Here is a 27,654-nt window from a genome sequence, read left to right as displayed (position 1 = left end):
AGCTAGTCCCCAACCTTGTTTAATAATCTTTTCTATAGGTCTCCTACACTGTCTCTAAGTGTGTCACATTAGAGGAGAGGTACCCAAAGTGTGGAGCCACGCCCTAGGGGGATGCAGAGGAATGTCTGGCAGGGCACAACAAGTAGGGTTGCCAACCCTTCAGGATTGGCCTGGAGTCTCCAGAAATTAAAGCTAATGTCATGTGATGAAATCTCCAGGAATACATGCAATCAAAATTGGCAACCCTAGAAGCAGGGACTAGGCCAGCCCCTCGGGAGTGGAGAGGGAGCACCACCCTGTCCCTCCCTGCCCCCAGCTCTGCTCTGGTCCCGCTGCCAGCCATGTCTCCGACTCCCAGCCCTGCACCTGGCCCTGTCACCAGTCTTGGCGTGGATCAAGTCCTGGCCCTGTACCAGCCCCTAGCCTTGGCTGCTGGTCTTGGCTCCATTCCCAGCCCTGGGCCAAGGCTGGGGACGGAGCCACACCTGGCTACTGGCCCCCACTGCAGCCCAGCTGTGGCTCTGCCCCCAGCTTTGGCCCCTGGCATCAGCCCTGCTCCCAGCCCCAGGCCCACCTCCAACCGCAGCCCCAGCCTTGGCCCCTTTACCCCTGTCTGCGTCCCTCTCCCCTGAGATACAGCCTCATTCCGGAGGGATGTGTGGACAGGAATTAGTGGGGGCATGACCCTCAAGAGTTTGGAGACTGCTGCATTAGAGAAAGTTTACCACCTCCAGGTAGAGCTAACCCATTTGTTTGCACATAGATTTGATAATGTATTTATGATGAAGGAATGAAGCTCCCTGCTGTGTTGTAGGTATTATTGACTTCATCAGCTATTGCTACAGACACGCAAAACCTTACACTCAGGCCATGGCTTGTCTGAAGGATTTCACTTCATCTTTAAGAACAAAGTGAATATGACCAGACACAAGCATTTTTAGAGGAAAGTGGGTAGTATAGGGTAAGCTATTATTTTTGTACTACTCCATCTGGACATCGTTCCCACACTGTGTTTGGCAAGGGACTCTCCATACTCTGCCAAATCCTGGCTCAGATTTTCCTCGGGAGATCTATGCACGAAGGGCTTTCTCCATTAACAGATCTGTTCCACATGGAAGCGAGGGGGCTAGCCCCATTGGTAGTACCTTCCCACACCTCTGGAGCCTACAGAGGGCTCTCCCCTGGATTGGGTTCTCACAGGAGGCAGGGAGTAGGTGAGAGTGTGTGGACCATCATTTCCTCCCCCCCCCCCACAGATATTATGTGCAATAAATAATATGTCCTTTCCCATGGAGCCCCACCACAGGGGGCTTTAGGAATGGCCCTGTGGGCAACTGCAGACAGATAAGGCCCTGGGAATGGTCCTTTAGTGTTGTACTTCTAGCAAGCACAGCAGTTACCAGGGGCCCCACAGCCAACCCTCACCTTCTCTCTATGCCAAGAGCACTGTAGGCCTTAGAATCAGAATTGCAGCTCAGTGACAGGGAGGGCAAATCCTGCCTCTACCAGGCTTTGGGATAAGACTTGTCGAGGAGATCCTTATGGATCTGTCCTGTACTCTCCTGTTGAATAACAGCAGCATCATTGGCATGATGTTCCCACTCTCCCCTAGTCTAAAAGGCAGGAGTTTTAGGATCACTCCTGAATAAACTGGTATTAATAATCAGAACATGTGCTATTCCCCTGTAATTATAATTGCATTATAGAGAGATCAGTTTCATTGGCATAGGACAGAACCAGTAAAGGTTGGTTGGCTGTTTTTTAAAGACTGCAAAAAGGTAATTTCAAGATCTTAGTAGGGCCAAGAAAGATTTTAAAATTTAAGTGTAGTTCTTTGAAAAGTGTTGTAATAGCATTGTGGGTGGTACTATGTTTATGTGCTCAATTTTCAAATTGCCAAATTGCCAACCCTGCAATCTCAACTTGGAATCTGCAAATCAAACTGGGTTTTTTCCCTAGCTCAGACATCACCAACATAAAGATTCTGCATTTAGACTGTAGTTAACAATTCTCTTGATGAGGTCTGAATGGGAATAGAAGCCAGCTCATTCTCCCCTAGGTGTATTGTCTCTCCAGGGCTAACAAGAAAAAATATAGTAAAAACTCATTTTAAAATCACTAAAGCAAGTAGATCTTTCTGAATACACATAGGGAGCAGATCTTCAGAGTACAGCAGCACCTTTTGTACATAGGTACTTTTCAGAGTGGAACTGCCCCATAAGATAATTATCCCCAGCTGTTGCAGTCTTTTTATTTGCATGCATACTTTAGATAGAAGATCTGGAAAAGCAATTGCACCTGGCTCATTCTGAGATGGCAGAGGCTCAAACTGAACGGGATCAATACAGTCAAGAATCTGGAAATCTGGATGATCAGCTTCAGCAGCTGCTGGTAGGAATTTGAGATTAATAAACCTATTAAAGAACAATTTATAGGGGAGTTCCATTTTAGTAATCAGTTTGTCTCATAATCAATTGAATACATTAATTTAATCTTACCTTCTAAGAGCTTTTGTTTTTATTGTTCCTGTTGTGTTGGCACCTTGCCTATTATGAAAAGCTAGCAGCCTCTTTATAATTAAGATTGAGACTTATTATAAATTTAATCTTGCTGCCCCAGAAATCCTCAAAAAGGTCTGCAAAGAGCACACTCAATGCAGGTATACCCCTTGTAGCTAGGCATGAAGGAGAGTCTGCTAACACCAACTGCTGCCTGGAAGAGGTCTGCCTGTTCTTATGACCTTAGCCCCCTGGTCAGGTCATATTTAGTCCCACCCCTTCTAGGGTAGCAAGAAATCTTACAAATAATAGTTCTCGTCCTTACTTTGGCCCTCAACTCTGGTCCCTACAGCCTTCATTCAGCCATAACCCCTTCCTAGAGGTTTCACACAATCTTCCACAGTGAAGGACAGGGGAACCCAGACCCCTCCTTTACACTGGGCCCCTATAGCCAGCAGCTCTGCTCCATTAGACTCCTTGCTGCTGTCTCTCTGGATATCCTCCTTCCATGGCCTTTTTCCAGGCCTTCTTTCCACAAATTCTCTAGTTTCACCCTTCTTTTAGTGGCCAGGGCTCCTCCCTCGGTCCCCCAACAAAATCCCAAACTAGAAGTACAAACTTCTGCCCTCCTCAGGTTCTCATTTAATCTCTCAGGTTTTCCCTGCTCTGTTCCTCAATTGACCATCTACCAGGATGCTTGCTCTTTCTGGAAGTTCCAATTCTGCCTTTTTAATCAGCTTACTCCACCTCAGTACTTGCTCCATGTCTCTCCTAGACTCTTACTAGCCTCCTCTATTCAGGAGAGGATCCCAGGGAGCTTTCTCCTTGACACTGCCAGTCTCTCCCCTTACTACTACTAAGAGAGGCATTACCAAACTTTCTCCCCACAACCATCCTCTAGACTGGGCTTCCTCTCTTCATACTAACAACCCAGCCTCATCCCAGCTGGGATTCATCTTTAATTGGGCCTGGCCCACCCTTCAGGTGCAACCAGGTGCCTTAATTGAGCTCTCCACTCCAGTTAATTCTTTCATTACTTGTGGGGCACATACCTCATCACAGGTTCATTTCCATTAGAAACCCAGGAAATTCAGAGCTAAGGTTAACATGAAAAGAAATGCAAACATCTGAAACTGAAAATCACAGTTAAGGCTCCCTAACATAAGAAGAGCTGGCATACTGGGTCAGACCAAAGGTCCAGCTAGTCCAGTATCCTGTCTTCTGACAGTGGCCAATGCCAGGTGCTTCAGAAGGAATGAACAGAACAGGTCATCATTGAGTGATCCATCCTCTATGGCCCGTTCCCATCCTTAACTCTGACTTCATAGCTAAGTTAGGTTAGCATCCCATCTTCCCTTCTTTTTTCCTTTCATATCTACTTTGTAAGATTTTTTTTTTGGTCCAGGACTTTTCTAACTGCTCTAAATAGCCCCTAGCAATAGACTGAAAACATCTTAAATTAAAAAAACAAAATAAAAGCAAAACTGTACCTGTACAGTTTGCACAGATAGTAGCAAAATTGTGCATCACAGATCATTGGTTTCATACATACACCCTATTTCCAATGCTAAGTGTAATAGTTCATCATCATACTCATCTTTTGCTCTGTGTATGAGTTCTGTAATTTCATGATTGGGTTTTGGGAGATTAGTATACCAACTCTCTGTCTAGTGTCACTTGTACAATAGGTGACACATGAAATCTGAAGAAGAGTTTTGCATGATTGCATTCTGGTATGCTGTTTAAAACAAACAGAAGGTGTTTTTTCACACAATGCACAGTCAGTCTGTGGAACTTTTTGCCAGAGGATATTGTGAAGGCCAAGACTATGACAGCATTCAAAAAAGAACTAGATAAGTTCATGGAGTGTAGGTCCATCAATGGCTATTAGCCAGGACTGGCAAGGATGGTGTCCCTAGTCTCTGTTTCCCAGAAGCTGGGAATGGGTGATGGGGGATGGATCCCTTGATGATTACCTGTTCTGTTCATTCCCTCTGGGGCACCTGGCATTGGCCACTGTCAGAAGACAGGATACTGGGCTGGATGGACCTTTGGTCTGACCCACTATGGCTGTTCTTCTTTATAGCTGTAGCAAAGGCTAGAGTCAGGACAGTCACTATACAATTAAGCGTAAAGCATCTTAGTTTTATGGTCACTGATTAAATGAAACTGTAATAGATGAATAAGGTAGTCTCAGTTTCTAATATTCTCCAAGGCATTGGGGGAAAAGTTAAATTTGTTTCAATGCCTTTACTGTGTATGTTCATTCTTTCATTCTCGGAGCCTCTCGTTTCGTTCCCCTTTTCTTTGGCTTTACTCAATATTCTACATGCTGCCTCCACTTCCCAAATTTCAGACTCTTCGTGTTCTACTGAGAATTCTGCTACCCCCTTTTTTAAACTAACATGTTCCAAATTGCCTAACCATTCTGGATTGTGGCATCAGTTTTTGAAACTTTGCATTTGTTTCTGAGCTAAAAATGATTGAAACAACGTACAACAAATTGCTGTCTGCAAACAGAGTAAATCAAGCCATGAAATTACAGGTTTCATTATTGTTAAAGGCGGATGATTTCCTTCCTTGGCATGCACTGTAGTATTTGTATTTGGTTCACTTTTAATTTTGATACAATGCTGCGTTTTTCATTTTGCTGATTTTTTTGGCTAGAGTATGTTGGCAAAGAAATGGTATCAAAGGCTTCAAGTCTTGAAATGTTAAATAAGATAGTGATAGCAGTAGTACTTAGAAGAGGGTTAGTTTAAAGCTATTGCTGTGTTGAAGGATGGTGCCTCAGAAGCATCAAACTAGCTATTCACCAGAAATCCTGGCTTTTATTAGTGGTAAAGATATAGTAAGAATGATTTAACTTTATAACTGATTGTTGCTAAAATTAAGGAAAACAAAAGACAGGATGGCTTTATGATTTAAAGAGGGAAATGGCTGCTGTAATTTCTTGTAGGCTGATGTACATAAAAAAGAGATGGAACTGAGTCTGGAAAAGGAGCAGAACAAGCGGCTTTGGGATCGGGACACTGGCAACAGCATCACCATTGACCACCTACGGAGAGAACTGGACAACAAAAACATGGAATTGCAGCGCATGGAAAACATAGTGAAGACAATGAAGACCGAGTGTCAGGGACAAATGGAACGTCAGGTCAGGAAGGAACTGCTGAGTGGTGTTATTACCACTGAGAGGTTTCCCATACCCATACACTAGGTATATACTAAAAATAGCACTGTTTTTGTTATCTTAGTTGGAACATGAGCAGCATCTATACATAAGGTGCCAGAGGTTTTCATTCTAATGCCCCGGTTTTGATCACTCATAACTTTTGGAACTTTCATCTGTCAGTCAGAAATTTTCAGTCCTAGTCTCTGGCCTAAGGTGATTTTATACCAAAACAGCCAGAATTTGAAATTTGGCACATTAACACACTTGATGGAGAAGTGACTTTGCGTGTCTGGTGAAACTTGGTTTGGTTTTGGCCAAGTTACAGAATCATAGAATCATAGACTTTAAGGTCAGAAGGGACCATTATGATCATCTAGTCTGACCTCCTGCACAACGCAGGCCACAGAATCTCACCCACCAACTACTGTAACAAACCCCTAACTTATGTCTGAGCTACTGATGTCCTCAAATCGTGGTTTAAAGACTTCAAGGTGCAGAGAATCCTCCAGCAAGTGACCCATGCCCCACGCTGCAGAGGAAGGCGAAAAACCCCCAGGGCCTCTGCCAATCTGCCCCGGAGGAAAATTCCTTCCCAACCCCAAATATGGTGATCAGCTAAACCCTGACCATGTGGGAAAGACTCACCAGCCAGACACCCAGGAAAGAATTCTCTGTAGTAACTCAGATCCCACCCCATCTAACATCCCATCACAGGCCATTGGGCATATCTACCACTAATGGTCAAAGATCAATTAATTGCCAAAATTAGACTATCCCATCATATCATCCCTTCCATAAACTTATCAAACTTAGTCTTGAAGCTAGATATGTCTTTTGCCCCTACTGCTTCCCTTGGAAGGCTGTTCCAGAACTTCACTCCTCTGATGGTTAGAAACCTTCATCTAATTTCAAGTCTAAACTTCCTGATGGCCAGTTTATATTCATTTGTTCTTGTGTCCACATTGGTACTGATCTTAAATAATTCTTCTCCTCTGTGGTATTTATGCCTCTGATATATTTATAGATTGCAATCATATCTCCCCTCAGCCTTCTTTTGGTTAGGCTAAACAAGCCAAGCTCTTTGAGTGTCCTTTCATAAGACAGGTTTTCTATTCCTTGGATCATCCTAGTAGCCCTTCTCTGTACCTGTTCCAGTTTGAATTCATCCTTCTTAAACATGGGAGACCAGAACTGCACACAGTATTCCAGGTGAGGTCTCACCAGTGCTTGTATAACGGTACTAACACCTCCTTATCTCTACTGGAAATACCTTGCCTGATGTATCCCAAGATCGCATTAGCTTTTTCATGGCCATATCGCATTGGCGGCTCATAGCTCCAGTCACCTGTGATCAACCAATACTCCGAGGTCCTTCTCCTCCTCTGTTACTTCCAAGTGATGTTTCCCCAGTTTATAACAGAAATTCTTGTTATTAATCCCTAAATACATAACCTTGCACTTTTCACTATTAAATTTCATCCTATTACTATTACTCCAGTTTACAAGGTCATCCAGATCTTCCCGTATGATATCCTGGTCCTTCTCTGTATTGGCAATACCTCCCAGCTTTGTGTCATCTGCAAATTTTATTAGCACATTCTCATTTAGAAATATCAGTTATAAGCCTCCAGAAATTGCATTTTGTGCATGTACAGTAAATGTAATGTGCACAGGACCAATAGCAGCACCCTATGAAGCTCTTGTGGACTGTTCTCTATTTCACTTCTCTTTCAAGATGATCTTTCTGGTGGCAATCACTTCTGCAAGAAGGACTAGTGAACTAAAGGCCCTCATAATTGATCCACTCTATACAGTATTTCATTGGGACATAGTGGTGTTTATGTCCACAGCCTAATTACTGGGCTGAGTTGAGCCCTGCGTCCAAAAGGACTGTTCTGTTGCTTTCAATGGAGTAGGCTCCTGGACATCAAGCTCTAGAGTCAACTCCTTCCTTCAAGCTGCTGCATCCTCTTAAAAAATCTTCAAACTCCAAATATGTAATCCAGTGCTAATCCTGTCAGCTGCTGCTCTCCACTTTACGTCAAATTAATTTGTCTATAACTTGATTCCTTTATTTGCCACCAACCAGCCAGGCTTTCACGACAACTACTTCCTGCAGCCACCCACCCCATGAAATTCTACCTTCAATTCCTGATATTTCTGGGTCCATTCTTGTCTTCTGCATCTGTACTGCACTATTATTGGCACTTGGGTGACGATGCTTCCTGTTGGAGGTTGTCCCATTAAAGTCTATGCACTTTGCTGACTACAGCAATAAATTTATGTACTATTGACGCACACATACTTTTTCCAGGATATGTTTGCTGTAAAGTTCAATTGGCCAGGCTTTAATATATTGAGTGATTTAGACCTGTCTCCTCTAAATAGTTTAGAGACAGTTAATATGTTTATTCTATTTTTCACATCAGTCCTACTTATTTTTTTTCTATATTTCACCCTGTGTTTCCTTTATCAAGGAAGGACGAAAAGCAGAAGAATCATGAAATCCACTAGGGTCCTTGTCATGCAAACCTAATTTACTAATGAAGCTCTTAGATACTATTATGATGGATGCTATAGAAAATTCATAGATAGGTAGATAGAAAATACGGTTGTCAAAACTGACCATTTTATTGTTACCATTCAGATGGCTGCAATTAAGGAAAAGAATGAAAGCATTGAAAGAGTCTCCTCCTTGACTGCCCAGCTAGAATCAACCAAAGAGATGCTCCGTAAAGTAGTTGAAGATCTGACAGCCAAGAAGATAAATCTGGAGGCTTCTGAGAGAGCCGTGTCTGACTTGACAGCCTGCCTGCAAGAGAAGGAGAGAGCCATTGAAATTACCAATGAGGAAATCAAGAAGCTCCGGTCACGGGTAGATAGTAAGTTGCAGGAACTCCAGCACTTAAAGAATGAAGGGGACTACTTACAAAATGTGCAGTCGGAGCGTGAGACACTGAAACTGCAGGTGATGGAAAAGGAAAGAGTTATTGAGATCTTTCAAAAGCAAATTGATACCATGACCCAGATTGTGGGCCAGCATGGCCGAACTGCTGGTGCAATGGAGGTGGAGAAATCTCAGCTTGTGAAAGAAATCAGTGACAGGAAACTGGAAGTACAAGAACTTAAGGTCTGTACATTTCACCGTGTTTACGTCTCTGCAAGACAGTATGTTCATTCTATTTTAAAATCCATATGTCGATATGTTCACTGTGTGTTTTCAAGCAGGTCAGAAAATGGGCCTAGGAATCTATAAACATTTAGAAGACCTATCATGGCTGGGAAGATTATCATTATGTTATCATTATTATTTTGATCAGTTTGTATGAAAAAATAAATATTTCTAGGTCTGAAATTAACACATTATGGGTGAAATCCTAGCCCCACTGAAGTCAATGGGAGTTTTGCCATTGAGTTCAGCGGGGCCAGGATTTCACTCTGTGGCCATGAGTCAGAGTAGTAACTAAACTGGACTAATTATTCAAAAATGTGCACCTGAGTTGCACACGTAAAAGCATACTTTTGCATATACCAAAGGGATAATTGCCTGAACAAATGCAAATTTAACAATGTGTGCAATTACCCAATTATGCACAACCAAATGTGTGTCTGTGTGAATAGCTTAGCCTCTTATTTTTATAATCTATAGGCCAATTCATCTGCTCCATCATTTTACCAAAGAACAAACAAGGACTAGAAGGAGGTGGCAAAAGAGTGTTCTTCATCACAAAATTACCACTGTGGATCCCCACTGTCAGAATAGTGCTCCAGCCATTGTGTGTCCCACTCTAAGGCAGTTGAGCAGCAGGTGGTGGTGTGAATGCATTGATCTGCAGACCTAAACATTTTGAATTGTGGTTATAAAAAGCCAGCCTACCATTTTCAGCTTCTTTTCTAATGGTGATAGAAGTCATAGAACCATTGCTTCATTGCTCTCGATTACACAGTGAATTAGTTTTAGAATAACAGTGGATGTTAGTATAAGAATTAGCCATTATAACTGATGTTAATTGTTACTATAACAACAGTAGTGTTAGATCCAGAACTAGTTTGTTCTTTCATAGGCAGATTCAGAGAAGTGTTTAGGCTTCAAAGGTTGATGACAATGAGAAGTGCATGACAGACCAACCTGTGAGGCACCCCTTACCATACAGGCTTCACCACCCCCACCACCTCAGGCAAGAGGCGAGTGGGAGAAGTAGACAAACGTTTAGGAAGAAATTTTGTCCACTCAGCACTCAATCTTGAAGGCCTTGGAGATGTCAGATCTGAAGGTGTCAGACCACACCTTCAACAAAACAGAAAGAATCGTATTGTTACTGAGTAGTGGTAATTATGAGTGTTCAGTTACAGAAGGAGAAGCACTCTCAACCTTTGTGGCACTCTTCATTGAGACTGATTAAACATTCCTCATCTAGAGCATACCCTTTAGACCAGACATCTTCTTTAAAGAAGAGGCATTCTAAGCTAGCCATATCCACGAGCTGACAAGACTCCTTAGAAAAGGAAAGGTTGGTTCTTAGAGCTTACTCAATTCCAAGAGGTTCAGATTTGTTGGTTCTTATAGAAATAATTTGATCAGTTCAGCACTGGAGGAACATTTGAGCCCTCTCCAATGATCTCCATTGGTTCTGGTCTGATGTCAGTTCAGCACCCAGAGTTCTGTGTGCAGGCTAAGGAGATTTGCAGTGCATCATCAGATCCAGAGCTGACTCCCTGGTTCTATTACAAGCATGGTTCTAAGTTTCTTGGGCTGAATCCACTAGAGACTTTGCAAGTGCTGTATCTGACCCTAAACTTAGCAGGGCTCTCACTTCAGAGACTCATATACGGAAGTCTCCCACCTCATGTACAGCAGCCTTCAAAGCCGAAGGACCTTATTACTAAAATATTCTGATCTACCTCTTCATCAGCTCCGTCTTCTCTCAGTGCTGGTTTAGTATGAAGCCATCCTTGCCTCCTTGTACTTTTGCTGTTGTGTGATGTGTATGGGGTGCCACAGCTGAGCTATGGCCCCTACAACCTTTGGAGCATGTGACTTTTCTGGTTTCAAGTACCATTTTACCCTGGATCTTCTCATGGTCACCTCATGTAGATGGTATACTGAGCATCTTCCCAAAGGCTCAACCTAGTTTCCATCAACTTGGTAAGAAATCATTTCAAATCCCAGTTCATTCACAGGTGAACAGGTGCAAATCAGTCTTTTTAAAAATCTTGTGAGTAACTATGGAAATCAAAACACAAAACATCGGTGAGTTAGAGATCTTATAAACTGATTTAGCCACTAGCTGAACTCTGATAGTGCTTAAGACCAAAGCACCTTTTGTTAAAAACAGTAATCACTTGGGTTAGGAGAGATAGATATATATGCTGAAATAATCTGTTTATGCATTTATCCCCCCATTTTTAAGACTGTGTCTTTTCCATTCTAGTTTTCATCTTTGCACCAAGTTATTTCATGACAAAAATCAGATTTCAAATAATCCTGTTGTGTATGTGTCTTAATTGTTAATTAATAGATTTATTATAATTTATTTATTTAAATAAATAGATTGTGATGGACAAGAAAGAAGACAGAATCCGTGAAATGGAGGCCAGATTGAGTGAGCTGGAGCTGGAAAAAGTTAAACTGATAAATACCTGCACTGAGAGACTCTGTGCAGTAAAGGATATGAAACTGGAAAGAGACCAACTAATGAATGAGCTGAAAGCCAGTCGCACTGAGCTCGCCGGCCTCGCAGGTAGGGAGCCTCAGATCAGATATCTCCTAAATCAGGCTGATGTTAAAAATAGAAGAGCTGCCTGCTCAATCCAAATATGGCTACTAGTAAAGTCAAGTAAGAGGTTCCCAGATAGAGTACACTGATGGTCAGACTGCCTCAGAGCGATAATTCATGATTTGGATTTCTAGTATACAGTGAAGATGGTGTAATCTAGAGGCATAACTCCCAGGGCCTTGTGCAAAAATACTTAGCACAGCCTGACCTTCGGTGGGGCCCAGAATAAAAACCCTAGTAGGTCACAGAATATAAACTTCACCAAGAGCCTTCCTTCTTCCCCAGGTATTATACAGGGAAGCTAGATAGTGCAATGTTCCATAATTTAAATAAACTTTTCTGGCAAATCCTATTAACTGTTTATTATCAAACTGTAGTGAAATATGTTTTAATTTGTTTTGTTATGGGCATTCTGTAAAATCTTGTATCTTAACCTATCAGAAAGAGGACATTAGCAAATGCATTCCTTAAATACTGTGCATGAAAGGAGATCAAGATGCCAGGGACATACAGTATGTGATATTGGCAGAAAGCATCTGAGCCCTATCACTGCCAATAATAGCCTGCTCAGAAACTCATAACTACAAGGTGAGGTTGTACAACTGTATTTCCTTTCACCACAGTCTCCAGAACTCAAGGAAGTCACCCATTAAGGCAACCAGACCAACCACAATTCACATGCTGTACTATGCCAGACATTATGCCAGCCACACACATTCACAGATTCCCCCATTCATTTTCAGCATAGACACACCCACAATACAGATGCCCAGCTCCCCACAGTCATGCTCCAATGCACAACCTTAACTCTGACCTCAGCAAGATTAGTAGATGATAACCATATACATACTTTTACTTGGAAAGTCTGTCCTCAGATTTTGTGAAAGGTAATAACAGTTAAAGTGTGTGAGGGCATGGGGGGGGTGTCTGAAATGGAGGGTCCAGAGCTGGAGGGGGCACACTGTTTGGGAGCCAGAGCTGTGCTGGTAGGGAGAGGGAGTTGTGTGGGGATCATAGCATTGTGCAGGACGATTGGGGGAATTTGAGGTGGTCAGAGCTGTCTGAGGGAGGCATTTGAGTTGGAGCTGTGCCAAAGAGATTTCAAGGTGGGATTGTGTGGCGAGGGGGTGCTTATAGCTTTGTCAGGACATAGAGCAGGTTGGAGTTCTGAAAAAGAGCCTGAGAGAATGGGCACAGGTCAAATATTTTATCTCACTAGTAGCTATGCCACACCAGGTAGCAATGGGCAGTCTGATCCCTGAGCAGCGCACAATTAAGAAGTATAGCTTTACTGTCACGTTGTAGAATGGTAGCTTTAGAGAACAGTTAGGAAATGCATCTCATTTTGTTCCGGGGAAACACTGCCTTTTGATGACATTGTAGCAATGCAATGGAATATGACGTGTTTTAATTTGTTAGCAAATTTAATTTGTTTTTTTCTATGTTAGTTACATAAATATAATATTCCTTTTAAGGGATTAAACAGTACATCTGTATAACCTTTTAGTAACAGGTGGATGATTTTATGAATCACTTTACACTTTCATTCAATTCAATGTGCTTACATTGAACAGAGGAATATGAAAAATTAAAGAGGAATTATCGAGACAAAAGTGAAGAGATGGAAGGTATCACAAGCAAACTCAGAAAGCAATTGAAATCTGCCCAAGCTGAACTGGAACAAACCAGAGCCACTTTAAAGACTATGGAAGGTTCCGACGGCCATGGTAACTTTGGAAGTTGATTTTTTTATGTCATATTTGTTTGTCTTTTTAACAAGTGGAATTTGTAAATATATTTATTCCTTCAGTAGTTGTTATTAGTGGTAATTCAAATATTTTATAAAAGGAATAAAAAAACAGTGACATATGCAGACACCTTGTTGTTTTATGGTTTACTAGGAATCAGATTAAGCCAGGAAATTTGGAATTGAATTTCCTCAGAGTATGAGGTGGTTTATATTAAATTTTCCAGGTTAGGTTCTTCTGTTTATACTGATATCACAGTCACCATCTAGGCAAAACTCCCATTGGCTCTAATGGGAAGTTTGCTCACATAAGGACTGCAGGATCCCAACCCTCAGTCTGTTTTTAGTGTATTATTGACAATTGATTTCCAAATAAGAACACAGAAAGCATCATGCCTGATCCATTTTGTTCATAAAGGACTAATCAGTTGGGAACCTTGTCTTTTACAGCTATGAAAGTTGCAATGGGAATGCAGAAGCAAATCACAGCCAAGAGAGGACAGATAGATGCATTGCAGAGCAAGATTAAATTCTTGGAGGAGGCAATGACAAATGCAACTAAGGTCACAAGAGCTCCAAGTAAAAGTATTTAACTATATTTAGATAAATAGTTCCAAGTAGAGATTGAGGGTTCGTCCAAGAGAGACCAAAGGGAGTATTAGCTAGCATAACTTACACCTTCATCTGGCTTCCTCCAGTTGAATGTTACATCAATTAGTCTCTCTCCTGACTTAAATTCCCTCAGACTTAGGGCCTAATTTTCATATACACTTAGGGCATGGCTACACTGGTAACTTCAAAGCGCTGTTGCGGGAGCGCTTCTGCGGCAGCGCTTTGAAGTGCGAGTGTGGTCGCCCGCGAGCGCTGGGAGAGAGTTCTCCCAGTGCTCCTGGTCATCCACCTCCACGAGGGGATTAGCTCCCAGCGCTGGGAGCCTGTTTACACTAACGCTTTAAAGCGCTCTGACTTGCTGCGCTCGGGGAGGTGATTTTTCACACCCCTGAGCCAGCAAGTTAGAGCGCTACAAAATGTAAGTGTAGCCAAGCCCTAAGTCACTTTACACTGCTCTAGTGATGTAAAGGAGCCCTAAACTGGGTGTAAATATAATTTACTGCCAGCTCAGATGAAAGTAACCTTAGTGTAAATGAGAATCAGGCCCTTAATTACTTACAAACTCATTTAGACTCACGCCCTCTTACCAACCAACTCCCCTTTCTTGCACATCCTTCTGAATCTGGCTCTCAGTGCTTCCCCTCAGTTTTACCTCTCAGTTTTGTTTGCTGCTGGATTTGAGATACTATTTCCTAACTGAAAAATCCATCCAGAGGTGATTTTGGTTCATTCTTCTCAATAGCAGGAAACGATTATATTTATTAGCTAACATATCCTGATTGACAAAAATTGTCAAAAATAACTTATTTTCATATTTTCTGTAAACATTATTGTTCATACTATCATGCCACAGTGGGTGCTTGCTTTGGAGGAGAGTTTAGCAGAAATCTTAATTCAGATTCTCAGCAGTTCAAGTTTTGGTGGATACTGCTTGTCAGTTTCTTAACAAAGGTCTGTCTAGTGGATTCCAAGACAGATAAATGGTTTAGTTACCAGTAGAGTTGACTGGATTGTCACCTACATGTGTTCACAGCAATTCATCCTCCTCTGCTAGCTTTGGATCTAGTCACTTGCATGGAGTATGACAGTTGTTTCTTTGATATTGGGCAATGGAAGAGTTTATAAAAGTGTGGAGCATGAGTATGCTCATATACTCTCAAAGCTTCAAATTTCAGATTTGAAATGGTTCAAGGCTCTGTGAGGTGACAGCCTAACTCTATAACTCTACACTTTTAATTGTGAAAATTCCTGTTTCTGCTTAGTATGATAGCTGAGCTTCTGGAAAGGTTCACAGAAAATTTTTAAAAGAATATAAACTACTTCAAGTCATAAAGCTCATAGACAACAGCTGTGTATGATGTTAGCAATCCTAAACTGTTATCTCATATTCACTTTGGTCTTTATCTCTACAAATGCAGGAGAAGCATTATCTGAAAGAAGAGAAAAATAAACTAAGCCAAGAACTGAGTTGTATTGCAACAGAAAACAACAAGATGACTGGAGAGCTGGAGATCCTAAGGTCACAAGATCGACGTCTGAAAGAAAAAATTGCTAACATGGAGGCAGCTCTTGATAAGGTAGCTCTTAGTTCAGTCACATTTTTCATTCCCCAAACTTTTCTGTACTATTTCCTGTGAAGAGAAGGGACCTTAAGAGAGGACATCTGTTAAAACCTTGACCTGGACCTCACATTAATACATTTCTGGTTTCTTTAACAGAAGCCTTAATTTAGCCCCAGCGCTTGGGAGATACAAGTTGCACCTCCTTGAGCCAGAAGGGAAGAATTCACCCCTAGGGAAGGGCAGGTGTTGCTTGCACTGCTACCTGCCACTGGGTGTTCTGTGGTCGGGACTCTGTAGGAGCCCTGCCAGAGAGACACTGAATCTGTATGTGCCTGGTGGTCACCCTGGCCAGTATTGCCCATTTATGGAGGCTGCAGGCCTCCCAGTGCAGGGAGGATTGTAAGCACCATGTGCTGTTGCAATTGTTGTCTGGTTGAGCTTATCGTGGCAGATCCTGCCCCCTGGGTCTAGGCAGCACTCCAGGTGAGGACCCAAACAGCCATGTAAAACTAACTGTTGTTAGAGGTGGAGCTGGTAGCAACACCAAACTTAAAATTGCCTAACACTTCCCAGGATAACATGGTTTCCTGTTGCTTACAACTTTGCCATGCTTTAACCATTCAGGCTGAAAGTTTCCATGCTGGGTTTTGCCTCAGGCTGAAGTTTTCAGGAGAGTTTCAGCTAGAACCGTTCATCCCTTTCTGAAAAAGATATTGTGGAAAAATAATGTGCTTTTCTTTTTTTACAACCATTTCATGGAGGAGCTCAAGTGCCTCCATTCTGTAGAGCAAGGGGGTTGCCTTGGGGCCCCAGATGTGCCTTTTCCTATCCCTGTGAAAAACACCCAAACTTCACCAAGCTATAAACTTTTGAAAAAAATCTCCATTTGCATATCTTCAGTCTAGACTTGTTAGAGTTTGGCAGCTAAATTCCATCTGCACTGGCCATGCTTAACCCCTCACAGCTCCTATGTGCCATCCCCACAGAGCAAACGCCATCTTGGGACTGCATGGGCCACCAGGGGACACTGGGCACAGGAACTCAGAGAAGGGGGACTCTCCCTCGTGTGCCACAACGTCCGCCTCCCCCCAGGCATACAGGCAGCATACAAGAGGAATGTGCTTGACTCATACACAGAGGGGAAGAGAGCTAGTCCTGGTGGGGTGCGGAGAAGGAGTAGATTAGAGCTAGGAGCCTGTGGGGTGGACAGAGACTGGTTGGGCAAGGAGACTGAGACAAGGTAGCTGTTGGGGTGACTGGGATGAGAAGCCGAGGGAGGGACACTCAGCCTGCGAGAGGGGGGAAGACAGATCAGATGCGGAGCCGGCACCACAGGCATCCTTAATTCTGGCCTTTTCCTAAGGTTGAGTGCTTGACTCTGCAACCTTAATCATGTTGTTAGCACAGCTTTGTTGTGTGTAACAGGACATACAGGAATAATACAGCCAACTAACAAAGGCATAGGCAAAATGAAGGCTGGTGCTGTCTGAAAGTGAGTGGGTGAAAAGTAACTGTAAAAATACAGTCAGAGCCCATTTAAAGCCGTGGGTAAAGATCATAACAGATGGTCAGACAGGACAGATAGTGCCTATCTTACCTGCCCTGGAGAGCCTCCGCTGTGTAGACATCATTAAATGTAATTGATCAACCTGCTGCTCATAAATTATTTCTGAGTTGAATGTTGAAATTGAAACTACTGTGCAAACAAGAGACAGCTAATTATGTGTATGAACACTGTATTGACCATGCTTCAGTGAGCATAGAGAGTCAACTGCCTTTTTGTCATGTGACAATGGTAAAGAATGACAGAAACTCAGTTTCTTCTAACACTGAACAAGGAACTTTATTAGAATTATGAAAACACCCTCCTTAAAATGTCCCTGTCTCTCTCTGCCTCACTGTAGAGCTTGGGCTCAGAAACTTCCCCAGCTCCTGTTGCTTAGTTTCCTGCTACAGAAATAAAGAACAAGAATACGTATTATCATATCTGCATATATCACATTTTTCCACTATATAACAAGTTGTATTATTTAACAGAGTTTAGATTCCAGACGAGTCACCAACTTCACCCTCTCATCCATTTTAAAGCCTTGAAGAGGCTTTGCCCAGTTAATACGCTTGGATTAACAAATCCCATAGGTGTTCAGGATTCTTTCCAATAGGAATATCTCCTTTCCTTAAGGTTGTTATGTGGGTATCATTGCTACTAGGGTCATATGGCAATTCAGCTGCCCTTTGGAAGTTCTGCAGGGCTGGCATCTGGTCTTATATTTCTAGAAAGCTCTTACCACACTGCTGGCACTATACAAATAAAATGTCTCTTTGTAGGGCCCCTTGTTCTTATTAGAGAGAAAGGATTAAAAACATTTAATAGAAAACAAAGAAAAGGTTAATTAAATCTCATTCTCTCTTGCAGGCATCTATGCAATTTGCAGAATGTCAGTGCATAATCCAGTGTCAGGAGCAAGAAGCTATGCGCTTCAAACTACAACACACTTTGGATGTAAAAGTAAGTTCTTTATAGCTAATATGTGGACTGAAAAGTGTAGGCATTTACTCTTGGTTCTAGTTTTAATACTACCCTCCTTTTACTTCAGCATATGCCCAAGGGTTCTCTGTTACCCTTAACTCAGGTTCAGTATCACCCCTTCACAAGTGGTGCCTCTGATATCACTTACTTGTAAAATACTATTCCATGTGAGTAAGGGTATCAGGGTATGATTTAAAATGAATTAAAGTTATAATGAGAATGCGTTGACACCATGCTTCTGTGACAAGTACTAAGACTTCTGTGATACTCCTGAAATTTTCTGGCAGTTTCAGGTGAATTAGAATTTGAGAGTTTTATTGAATTATATATGAAAATGAATAATGCACCAAGAACAGTAATAAGTTATTTAACTTGACATTAAAATTTGGGACACTTTTGTTTTGTAGTGGCTCCTATAGCAGGATGGCCATCTACTAAGCACCCCGTCTTGGTCATGGGTCACTTTACAGGCACACTGATCCCTTTAGCCCCATTTGTAGGACCTGTAAGAACCGCACACAACTTTCACATGGATGTCACCACCCTTTGCCTGTGGCTGGCTTAATAATAGGATAATTCTTTTCTAGGATAACATCACCCCTGCCTGGGGCTGATTTAATAGCAGAAACAATTCCTTACTGTATTATCACCCCTGCCTAGAGCCACTTCAATAACAGAAATAGTTCTGAACCATTGCTGGGTCCCAAAATAAAGCCCATCACCACATCAGAGTCCATACTAAGCTCTGGTGTCTTCTCTCATAGCCAGAGCTCTTATTCTGTCTTAGCTTGTTCTCACAGCCCATCCTCCCAGCTCTTCCTAGCTGTGGCTAAGCCTTCCAGCTCTTGCCTTTAGGCCCAGACTCCATCCATGTTTCTCCACAGAAACTGCCTGGTCCCTGGGCTGCTGTCTGTCACAGCTCCCTTGGTCTCAGGGCCTTCCCCACATGAGGTCTTTGCACACTCTGCAGTTTCTCTTCACTATGCTATGCTCCCACCACTGCAGCCTCCTGGTGCTCTTTATAGGACAATCACCCTGTTCTCTTTCATGTGTGACTCTTTCTATAATCAGGCCTTGCTCACCCCAACCTTTAAGGGGTGAGCCACCCTGTGGCAGCTCCCAAGAATCATTATCTCTGAGTGGTTCCCAGATAGAAAACAGTTGTAACCACCACAGCAATACATGGAATTCTGAGCACAAAGCAAACTGCTGGAAGTGTGTGTGACTAATGGTTTAAAAGGGTTAACTTGTGTGTACCTTGTAAAGTAGATTATAGGACTACACTGGGGACCATATTTTATAGCATCAAACTGCCTGCTGCCATTCAGGATTCCTTGCAGTCAGTATGATCCTATTGTTTTTTATTCTGCATAGGAACCCCAGTCATGGACCAGCCAAGATTTTCAGAAGTGACTATAGATTTTGGGTGCCTCCATTTTTGTGTTCCCAACCTGAGACAACCCTAAAGGGGTCTCAGTTGAGGCACTCAAAGTCATTATTCACTTTTGAGAATCTTGGACCAAGGCCCCATTGTGCTACACACTGTAAAAAACACATAACAAAGATGGTCCCTGTCCAAAAGTCTTTAGTCTGTACACCATTTTGTCTGCTTACACCTGACTACTGTTCTTCGGCAGGAACTGCAGGGCCCAGGATATACATCAGGTTCTACTTCTGGAAAGCCACGCCACATATCATTGCCACTTACTCATCCCCACTCTAATGTACCATCTTCCCAAGCCTCTCAAGGCTTCATTCCTCACGTGAGTATCTGCTCTAGACTGTGAAGTCAGCATGACGCAGAGCAGTTCCGAAGTTCAAAAACAGATGTCCAGTTGGGGTTTTTCAAAAGGATTCTTACCTACCAGGATTAATTCATTTCCTTAACTTCTCATATTATGGACTTACTTCTTTTCTTTTTATTTAGCTAAAACTGTCTTAGCAGTTGGAGAATGAAAATTAGCTTTTCAAAACAAATTTCCTTACCTGTGTCGCTAATAACACTTTAAAATATTGAAACAAAGACTACACTGAAATACATTTTACTTTTCACCATTTATGATGTGCGTTTTCTGAAACTCACTCAGCATAGACAGTGAGAAAAGACTAGTCAGATTTCCAGTTTCCAGCCAATTTCCTTTTCTGGTTCTCATGTACTAGTACAATCCTGCAATGTTTGGGTTACAGATTCTGCAGGAGAATGTTTTAAAAGTTCCTTCCCATACTGCCTTCTCTGATTTTTTTCCCTTTTAGTTTATGACAGCTTTTGTATTAATATTAGATTATGTAACCTTCCTCCCTTCTTTTTAAATACACCTAAATTATAGATTTAACTGAAGTCTTATTCAGAAAATAATTCTTCATTATTTTCTCTATAGTTTTTATATGATTCTCCATATAGGACATGACCCAGCTCCCACCAAAGTAAATGGGAGTCTCCATTACCTTTGGTAGCAATTGGATCAAGCCCATGATTATTAACACACAACAGAGTGTGGGTGCGTCAGTCACTATGCACACACCTTATTTTTTATCAGTAAATATGTACTGTGGGACCAATTCTGTCCTCACACAGATCGACTGATCTCAGTAGGAATTGCACCTAATTAAGGCCCCATCAGCCCTCTGCATGTGCTCATGGCATGCCCCCTCCATGCCCCTACAGGCTCCACATGTAGGGAGGGGTACAGGGCCAAAAGTTGCAGACTGTCCCCACCAATCCCATGGGGAAATATAAGATACTGCAGATAAAATCTATAGTAATTTTTTCTTCTTTACTCTTTGTGTTTTGGAAATTCACATTTCCTATAGAGACAGCTGTGGCTCGGGGGAGTCCCAAATAGCAGAGCTCCTGCAGGAGCTACACTAGTGTCCACAGATTTATGGGAGTGGGTAGCAGGCAGCAGTGCTGTGGAAAGGGCCATGTGCACAGCCTTTCCCTTCCCTTGTGTGAGAATAACCTGCCTAGAGAGTGTGGCCAGGTGAAGACAGAACTGGACCTTGTATATTTACAGTATGTTTAGCTTTATCTTCGCTGGCTCCAGTGTAAAACAAATGCTGACATTTAACTTGAGAATACTAATGCACCATTGAGAGAACTTTAGTAACTCCAGTGCAAAAGGTTTTTATTGCTTTCTCAGGGCATGTCTACACTACGGAATAAGGTCGAATTTATAGAAGTCGGTTTTTTTTAAATCGGTTTTATATATTCAAGTGTGTGTGTCCCCATAGAAAATGCTTTAAGTGCATTAAGTGTATTAACTCGGCGGAGTGCTTCCACAGTACCGAGGCAAGCGTCGACTTCCGGAGCGTTGCACTGTGGGTAGCTATCCCACAGTTCCCGCAGTCTCCGCTGCCCATTGGAATTCTGGATTGAGATCCCAATGCCTGATGGGGCTAAAACATTGTCGCGGGTGGTTCTGGGTACGTATCGTCAGGCCCCCTTTCCCTCCCTCCCTCCGTGAAAGCAAGGGCAGACAATCGTTTCGCGCCTTTTTTCCTGAGTTACCTGTGCAGACGCCATACCACGGCAAGCATGTAGCCCGCTCAGGTAACCGTCACCCTATGTCTCCTGGGTGCTGGCAGATGCGGTACTGCATTGCTACGCAGTAGCAGCAACCCATTGCCTTCTGGCAGCAGACGGTGCAATATGATTGGTAGCCATCATCGTCATGTCCGAGGTGCCCCTGGCCACGTTGGCCAGGAGTGCCTGGGCAGACATGGGCGCAGGGACTAAATTTGGAGTGACTTGACCAGGTCATTCTCTTTAGTCCTGCAGTCAGTCCTATTGAACTGTCTTATGGTGAGCAGGCAGGTGATACGGATTGCTAGCAGTCGTACTGTACCATCTTCTGCCGGGCAGGCAAGAGATGAGGATGGCTAGCAGCCGTCTTGCACCATCTTCTGCCAAGCAGCCATGAGATGTGGATGGCATCAGTCCTTCTGCACCGTCTGCTGCCAGCCAAAGATGTAAAAGATAGATGGAGTGGATCAAAACAAGAAATAGACCAGATTTGTTTTGTACTCATTTGCTTCCCCCCAACTCCCCTGTCTAGGGGACTCATTCCTCTAGGTCACACTGCAGTCACTCACAGAGAAGGTGCAGTGAGGTAAATCTAGCCATGTATCAATCAGAGGCCAGACTAACCTCCTTGTTCCAATAAGAACAATAACTTAGGTGCACCATTTCTTATTGGAACCCGCCATGAAGTCCTGCCTGAAATACTCCTTGATGTAAAGCCACCCCCTTTGTTGATTTTAGCTCCCTGAAGCCAACCCTGTAAGCCGTGTCCTCAGTCGCCCCTCCCTCAGTCAGAGCAACGGCAAACAATCATGCATCTGAGTTGAGAGTGCTGTCCAGAGCAGTCACAATGGAGCACTCTGATGGAGCTAAAACATTGTCGCGGGTGGTTCTGGGTACATATCGTCAGGCCCCCGTTCCCTCCCTCCCTCCGTGAAAGCAAGGGCAGACAATCGTTTTGCGCCTTTTTTCCTGAGTTACCTGTGCAGACGCCATACCACGGCAAGCATGTAGCCCGCTCAGGTAACCGTCACCCTATGTCTCCTGGGTGCTGGCAGACGTGGTACTGCATTGCTACACAGCAGCATCAACCCCTTGCCTTGTGGCAGCAGACGGTACAGTACGACTGGTAGCAGTCATCATCATGTCCGAAGTGCTCCTGGCCACGTCGGCCAGGAGCGCCTGGGCAGACATGGGCGCAGGGACTAAATTTGGAGTGACTTGACCAGGTCATTCTCTTTAGTCCTGCAGTCAGTCCTATTGAACCGTCTTATGGTGAGCAGGCAGGCGATACGGATTGCTAGCAGTCCTATTGCATCATCTTCTGCCGGGCAGCCATGAGATGTGGATGGCATGCAGTCCTTCTACACCGTCTGCTGCCAGCCAAAGATGTAAAAGATAGATGGAGTGGATCAAAACAAGAAATAGACCAGATTTATTTTGTACTCATTTGCTTCCCCCCGACTCCCCCGTCTAGGGGACTCATTCCTCTAGGTCACACTGCAGTCACTCACAGAGAAGGTGCAGCGAGGTAAATCTAGCCATGTATCAATCAGAGGCCAGGCTAACCTCCTTGTTCCAATAAGAACAATAACTAAGGTGCACCATTTCTTATTGGAACCCTCCGTGAAGTCCTGCCTGAAATACTCCTTGATGTAAAGCCATCCCCTTTGTTGATTTTAGCTCCCTGAAGCCAACCCAGTAAGCCGTGTCGTCAGTCGCCCCTCCCTCCGTCAGAGCAACGGCAGACAATCGTTCCGCGCCTTTTTTCTGTGCGGACGCCATAGCAAGGCAAGCATGGAGGCAGCTCAGCTCACTTTGGCAATTAGGAGCACATTAAACACCACATGCATTATCCAGCAGTATATGCAGCACCAGAACCTGGCAAAGCGATACCGGGCGAGGAGGCGACATCAGCGCGGTCACGTGAGTGATCAGGACATGGACACAGATTTCTCTGAAAGCATGGGCACTGCCAGTGCATGCATCATGGTGCTAATGGGCAGGTTCATGCTGTGAAACGCCGATTCTGGGCTCGGGAAACAAGCACAGACTGGTGGGACCGCATAGTGTTGCAGGTCTGGGACGATTCCCAGTGGCTGCGAAACTTTCGCATGCATAAGGGCACTTTATGGAACTTTGTGACTTGCTTTCCCCTGCCCTGAAGCGCATGAATACCAAGATGAGAGCAGCCCTCACAGTTGAGAAGCAAGTGGCGATAGCCCTGTGGAAGCTTGCAACGCCAGACAGCTACCGGTCAGTTGGGAATCAATTTGGAGTAGGCACCGGAGCACCAAGCCGGCGAGTACATAAACTGCAAGGGGTACTTTTCAATAGTGCTGCAAGCACTGGTGGATCACAAGGGACGTTTCACCAACATCAACGTGGGATGACCGGGAAAGGTACATGACGCTCGCATCTTCAGGAACTCTGGTCTGTTTCAAAAGCTGCAGGAAGGGACTTTATTCCCAGACCAGAAAATAACGGTTGGGGATGTTGAAATGCCTATATGTATCCTTGGGGACCCAGCCTACCCCTTAATGCCGTGGCTCATGAAGCCGTACACAGGCAGCCTGGACAGTGGTCAGGAGCTGTTCAACTACAGGCTGAGCAAGTGCAGAATGGTGGTAGAATGTGCATTTGGACGTTTAAAGGCGCGCTGGCGCAGTTTACTGACTCGCTTAGACCTCAGCGAAACCAATATTCCCACTGTTATTACTGCTTGCTGTGTGCTCCACAATATCTGTGAGAGTAAGGGGGAGACGTTTATGGCGGGGTGGGAGGCTGAGGCAAATCGTCTAGCTGCTGGTTACGCGCAGCCAGACACCAGGGTGGTTAGAAGAGCACAGGAGGGCGCGGTACGCATCAGAGAAGCTTTGAAAACCAGTTTCATGACTGGCCAGGCTACGCTGTGAAAGTTCTGTTTGTTTCTCCTTGATGAAACCCCCCGCCCCTTGGTTCACTCTACTTCCCTGTAAGCTAACCACCCTCCCCTCCTCCCTTTAATCACCGCTTGCAGAGGCAATAAAGTCATTGCTGCTTCACAGTCATGCATTCGTTATTCATTCATCACACAAATAGGGAGATGACTACCAAGGTATCCCAGGAGGGGTGGTGGAGGAGGGAAGGAAAATGCCACACAGCACTTTAAGCACAGCACTTTAAAAGTTTACAACTTTAAAATTTATTGAATGACAGCCTTCTTTTTTTTGGGCAATCCTCTGTGGTGGAGTGGCTGGTTGGCCGGAGGCCCCCCCACCGCGTTCTTGGGCGTCTGGGTGTGGAGGCTATGGAACTTGGGGAGGAGGGCGGTTGGTTACAGAGCGGCAGCAGTGGCAGTCTGTGCTCCAGCTGCCTTTGCTGCAGCTCAACCATACACTGGAGCATTCTGGTTTGGTCCTGCAGCAGCCTCAGCATTGAATCCTGCCTCCTCTCATCACGCTGCCGCCACATTTGAGCTTCAGCCCTGTCTTCAGCCCGCCACTTACTCTCTTCAGCCCGCCACTTACTCTCTTCAGCCCGCCACCTCTCCTCCCGGTCATTTTGTGCTTTCCTACACCCAGACATTATTTGCCTGTGCATCATGTACACTGAATGAGATGGAGGTTCTGTGGAAAATATAGTTTGTGATCATGTAATTAAAGACTGCTTTACAATGCATATGCATCAGGGGGCTGAATTAAGGTTGCATTTCCTAACTTTTGAGTGCTTAACTTTGCAACCTTAATAATGTTTTTTGAACATAGTATTTGTGTATGTATATAAAAATTTACATCTACATCCAGTACTGTGTATATAAACATGTTATGATTTTCTTTACAATATTCTGAGAGACAGCTTATTAACTTACATAGTATAGTCACCTCTTATAAAGTATTTTGATAATTATCAAATTTTCATGATCAAACCTCTAGATAGCTTCCTCTAAAATAGAGTTTAAAAGTCTAATAATTGAGAACAAAAAAGAAATGTCTGTCTTTAGCTGGATATATATAGGTTCTGGACAGCAAAATGCCATTTTAAACATTTATTTTATAAATGAATATTTAATTCAGATGCCACCCAAGCCAGCCATTGTGAAGGAGGACCCACTGCGAGATTTAAAGCGGCTTCTCCAGGAATTAAGAAATACGATTGATGAGATCCCCTCCATGGTTCTCAGTAAGAATGACAGCGATGGCAGGAGAGAGTTATCTTTAGCCACCTTGAGAAACACAATGTAAGAAAAGTGTAAATTACTCTGGATGTATATAGCCTTCTGAAACGAAAATCTGGCCACTCAAGTGCTTTGGGGGCAGTGCAGGATGCTGTTGTACAGGAAACCTGGGTTTAGAAGTGAACTCAAGTTATCCAGAGAAATTAGCCATATTGCTCATGCAACAGCCCTTATTCAAAAGCTGCTGGAGTAGTGGTTGCTTATAAGAGTGCAGAAGGAGAATGGTGACCCAAATTAAAAAGATAGGCAAGGTATCTGCGCCATGGTCTAATGAATCCACATCACAGGCTAAGGATGATATATGGCTATGATGGTAGTGGAACTAGAAAATGACTGCATCATTTGCAGCCCTGTGATGTCTTGTTTATTTACTTTTCATGTAAGCATTTCAGATTTTATGATCATTTGTGAACTCCCTTCTTCTGTATTATGGAAGTATCCTGTCATGCGGGAGACAGGCGAGTGGTTTCTCTTAACATACTACCATGACTTCATAGATCACGTTAAACAAAAAATCAAAACCAGCATCACTTGTAAAAGCCTGATGCTCTGGATCCAGAAATAGAGAGAGTTTGTAAAGATGATAATCATTCATGATTTTGCATTAGAATATATTCCTTATTTCAAGAATTATTTTTCTCCCATTGTATGTAAAACTGGGGCTTTGTCAGATCAGTCTCATATGCCAAACATCCCATTCTCACGCTTTTTTACTGTTTGGGTAGAGCAGCTGTTTTTTATTGAACCAGAAATCAGCGTCGTCAGCATCAAGCATTAAATCTGAAATTTCACAGTGTTGTAATTGTCGGGGTCTTGAGCCAAAAAGGAGTTGGGTGGGGGAGTTGCAAGGTTATTATGGGGGGGGCAGTACTGCTACCCTTACTTCTGTGCTGCTGCTGACAGCGGTGCCGCTTTCAGAGCGGGGCAGCGGCGGCTGCTGGCCGGGGGCCCAGCTCTAAAGGCAGAGTCACCACCAGCACCAGCGCAGAAGTAATGATGGCATGCTATGGTGTTGCCACCCTTACTTTTATGCTGCTGCTGGCGGGGCGCTGCCTTGGTAGCTGGGCACCTGGCCAACAGCTGCTGCTCTCTGCCTGCCCAACTTTGAAGTCAGCGTAGAAGAAAGGGTGACAATACAGCGACCCCCCCAGCAACTCCCTTTTGGGTCAGAACCCCCAGTTTGAGAAACGTTGGTCTCCCCCCTGAAATCTGTATAGTATAGGGTAGAATCATTAGAAGACGAGATTTCACCGGGGGGGATGACCAGATTTCACGGTCCATGATGTGTTTTTCATGGCCGTGAATTTGACAGGGCCTTAATCATAAGAGAAGAATGTTTCAGAACACAGGGCAATCAACAGTGCTGAATTGCCAATGTCTGGCTTATAATGAGTGTCTGTGTTATATTTTTATAGTGGAAGTGAGATAAGCCATTGTTTTCTTTGTTGCTAATTCAGCCATGAGTTCAAGAAATGGTTTTCAACGTCTAGCAAAAAGACCAGTGAATCTTTGACATTTTGTAAGGAACAGTTTCTTTGGAAAGATTTGTTCACCGTTTTCTCTCTCCTTTGTGATACTGTGTTCCCCATGTGAGTTGACATGAGGACTGGAGAATCTTTTCCAGAACTAATTATCCCTCAGAAAATGACTATATCTGCCAATCCTCAAAGTAGTGCTTTTCTTGATATTGTTAACTGTGGTACATTTTCCCCCATACAGGGATGCTGCAAGTAGAGAACCTGCTGTTACATGCAGCTTGCGACAGGATATATACAGCAAGTAAGAAACATTGTCATTTGACCGAGAATGTCCCAGACTTTGACCAATAATCCGGGAATTAGTCTACTTGTTTCTCTGGAGGATGTTAAATAGAAGCTACTAACGCTAAACATTTTTACATCAGCAGGTCCAGATAACTTGCTTCCAAGAAGTTTAAAAGAGTTGGCTGTTAAGCTCACTGAACCATTCATATTGATTTTCAATAAGTCTTGGAACAATGAGGAAGTTCCAGAAGACT

General features: G+C 43.5%; 1 protein-coding gene across 8 annotated transcripts in view; it reads left to right on the top strand.

The window, feature by feature from the left end:
• Positions 1-27,654, top strand: part of CCDC158 (coiled-coil domain containing 158) — a 63,116-nt gene that overhangs the window by 20,991 nt on the left and 14,471 nt on the right. For 6 of the 8 annotated variants that reach the window (XM_084626895.1, XM_084626894.1, XM_084626898.1 and 3 more), the window contains 11 exons: positions 2,272-2,391; positions 5,458-5,655; positions 8,321-8,803; positions 11,225-11,414; positions 13,025-13,177; positions 13,648-13,760; positions 15,228-15,386; positions 17,788-17,880; positions 19,539-19,664; positions 25,477-25,640; positions 27,357-27,416. In XM_084626895.1, the coding sequence (XP_084483021.1) occupies positions 2,272-2,391; positions 5,458-5,655; positions 8,321-8,803; positions 11,225-11,414; positions 13,025-13,177; positions 13,648-13,760; positions 15,228-15,386; positions 17,788-17,880; positions 19,539-19,664; positions 25,477-25,640; positions 27,357-27,416 (1,859 nt within the window). Of the gene's footprint in view, positions 1-2,271; positions 2,392-5,457; positions 5,656-8,320; positions 8,804-11,224; positions 11,415-13,024; positions 13,178-13,647; positions 13,761-15,227; positions 15,387-17,787; positions 17,881-19,538; positions 19,665-23,104; positions 23,902-25,476; positions 25,641-27,356; positions 27,417-27,654 lie in introns of those variants that run through there. The other 2 variants (XM_084626896.1, XM_084626900.1) reach the window with 2 other exon arrangements.

The sequence above is a fragment of the Lepidochelys olivacea genome, assembly GCF_965140295.1.
Source record: "Lepidochelys olivacea isolate rLepOli2 genome assembly, chromosome: 4".
Classification (NCBI taxonomy): Eukaryota; Metazoa; Chordata; order Testudines; family Cheloniidae; genus Lepidochelys; species Lepidochelys olivacea.
The sequence above is the reverse complement of the archived record's forward strand: the minus strand, read 5'-3'. Positions and strand labels throughout refer to the sequence as shown.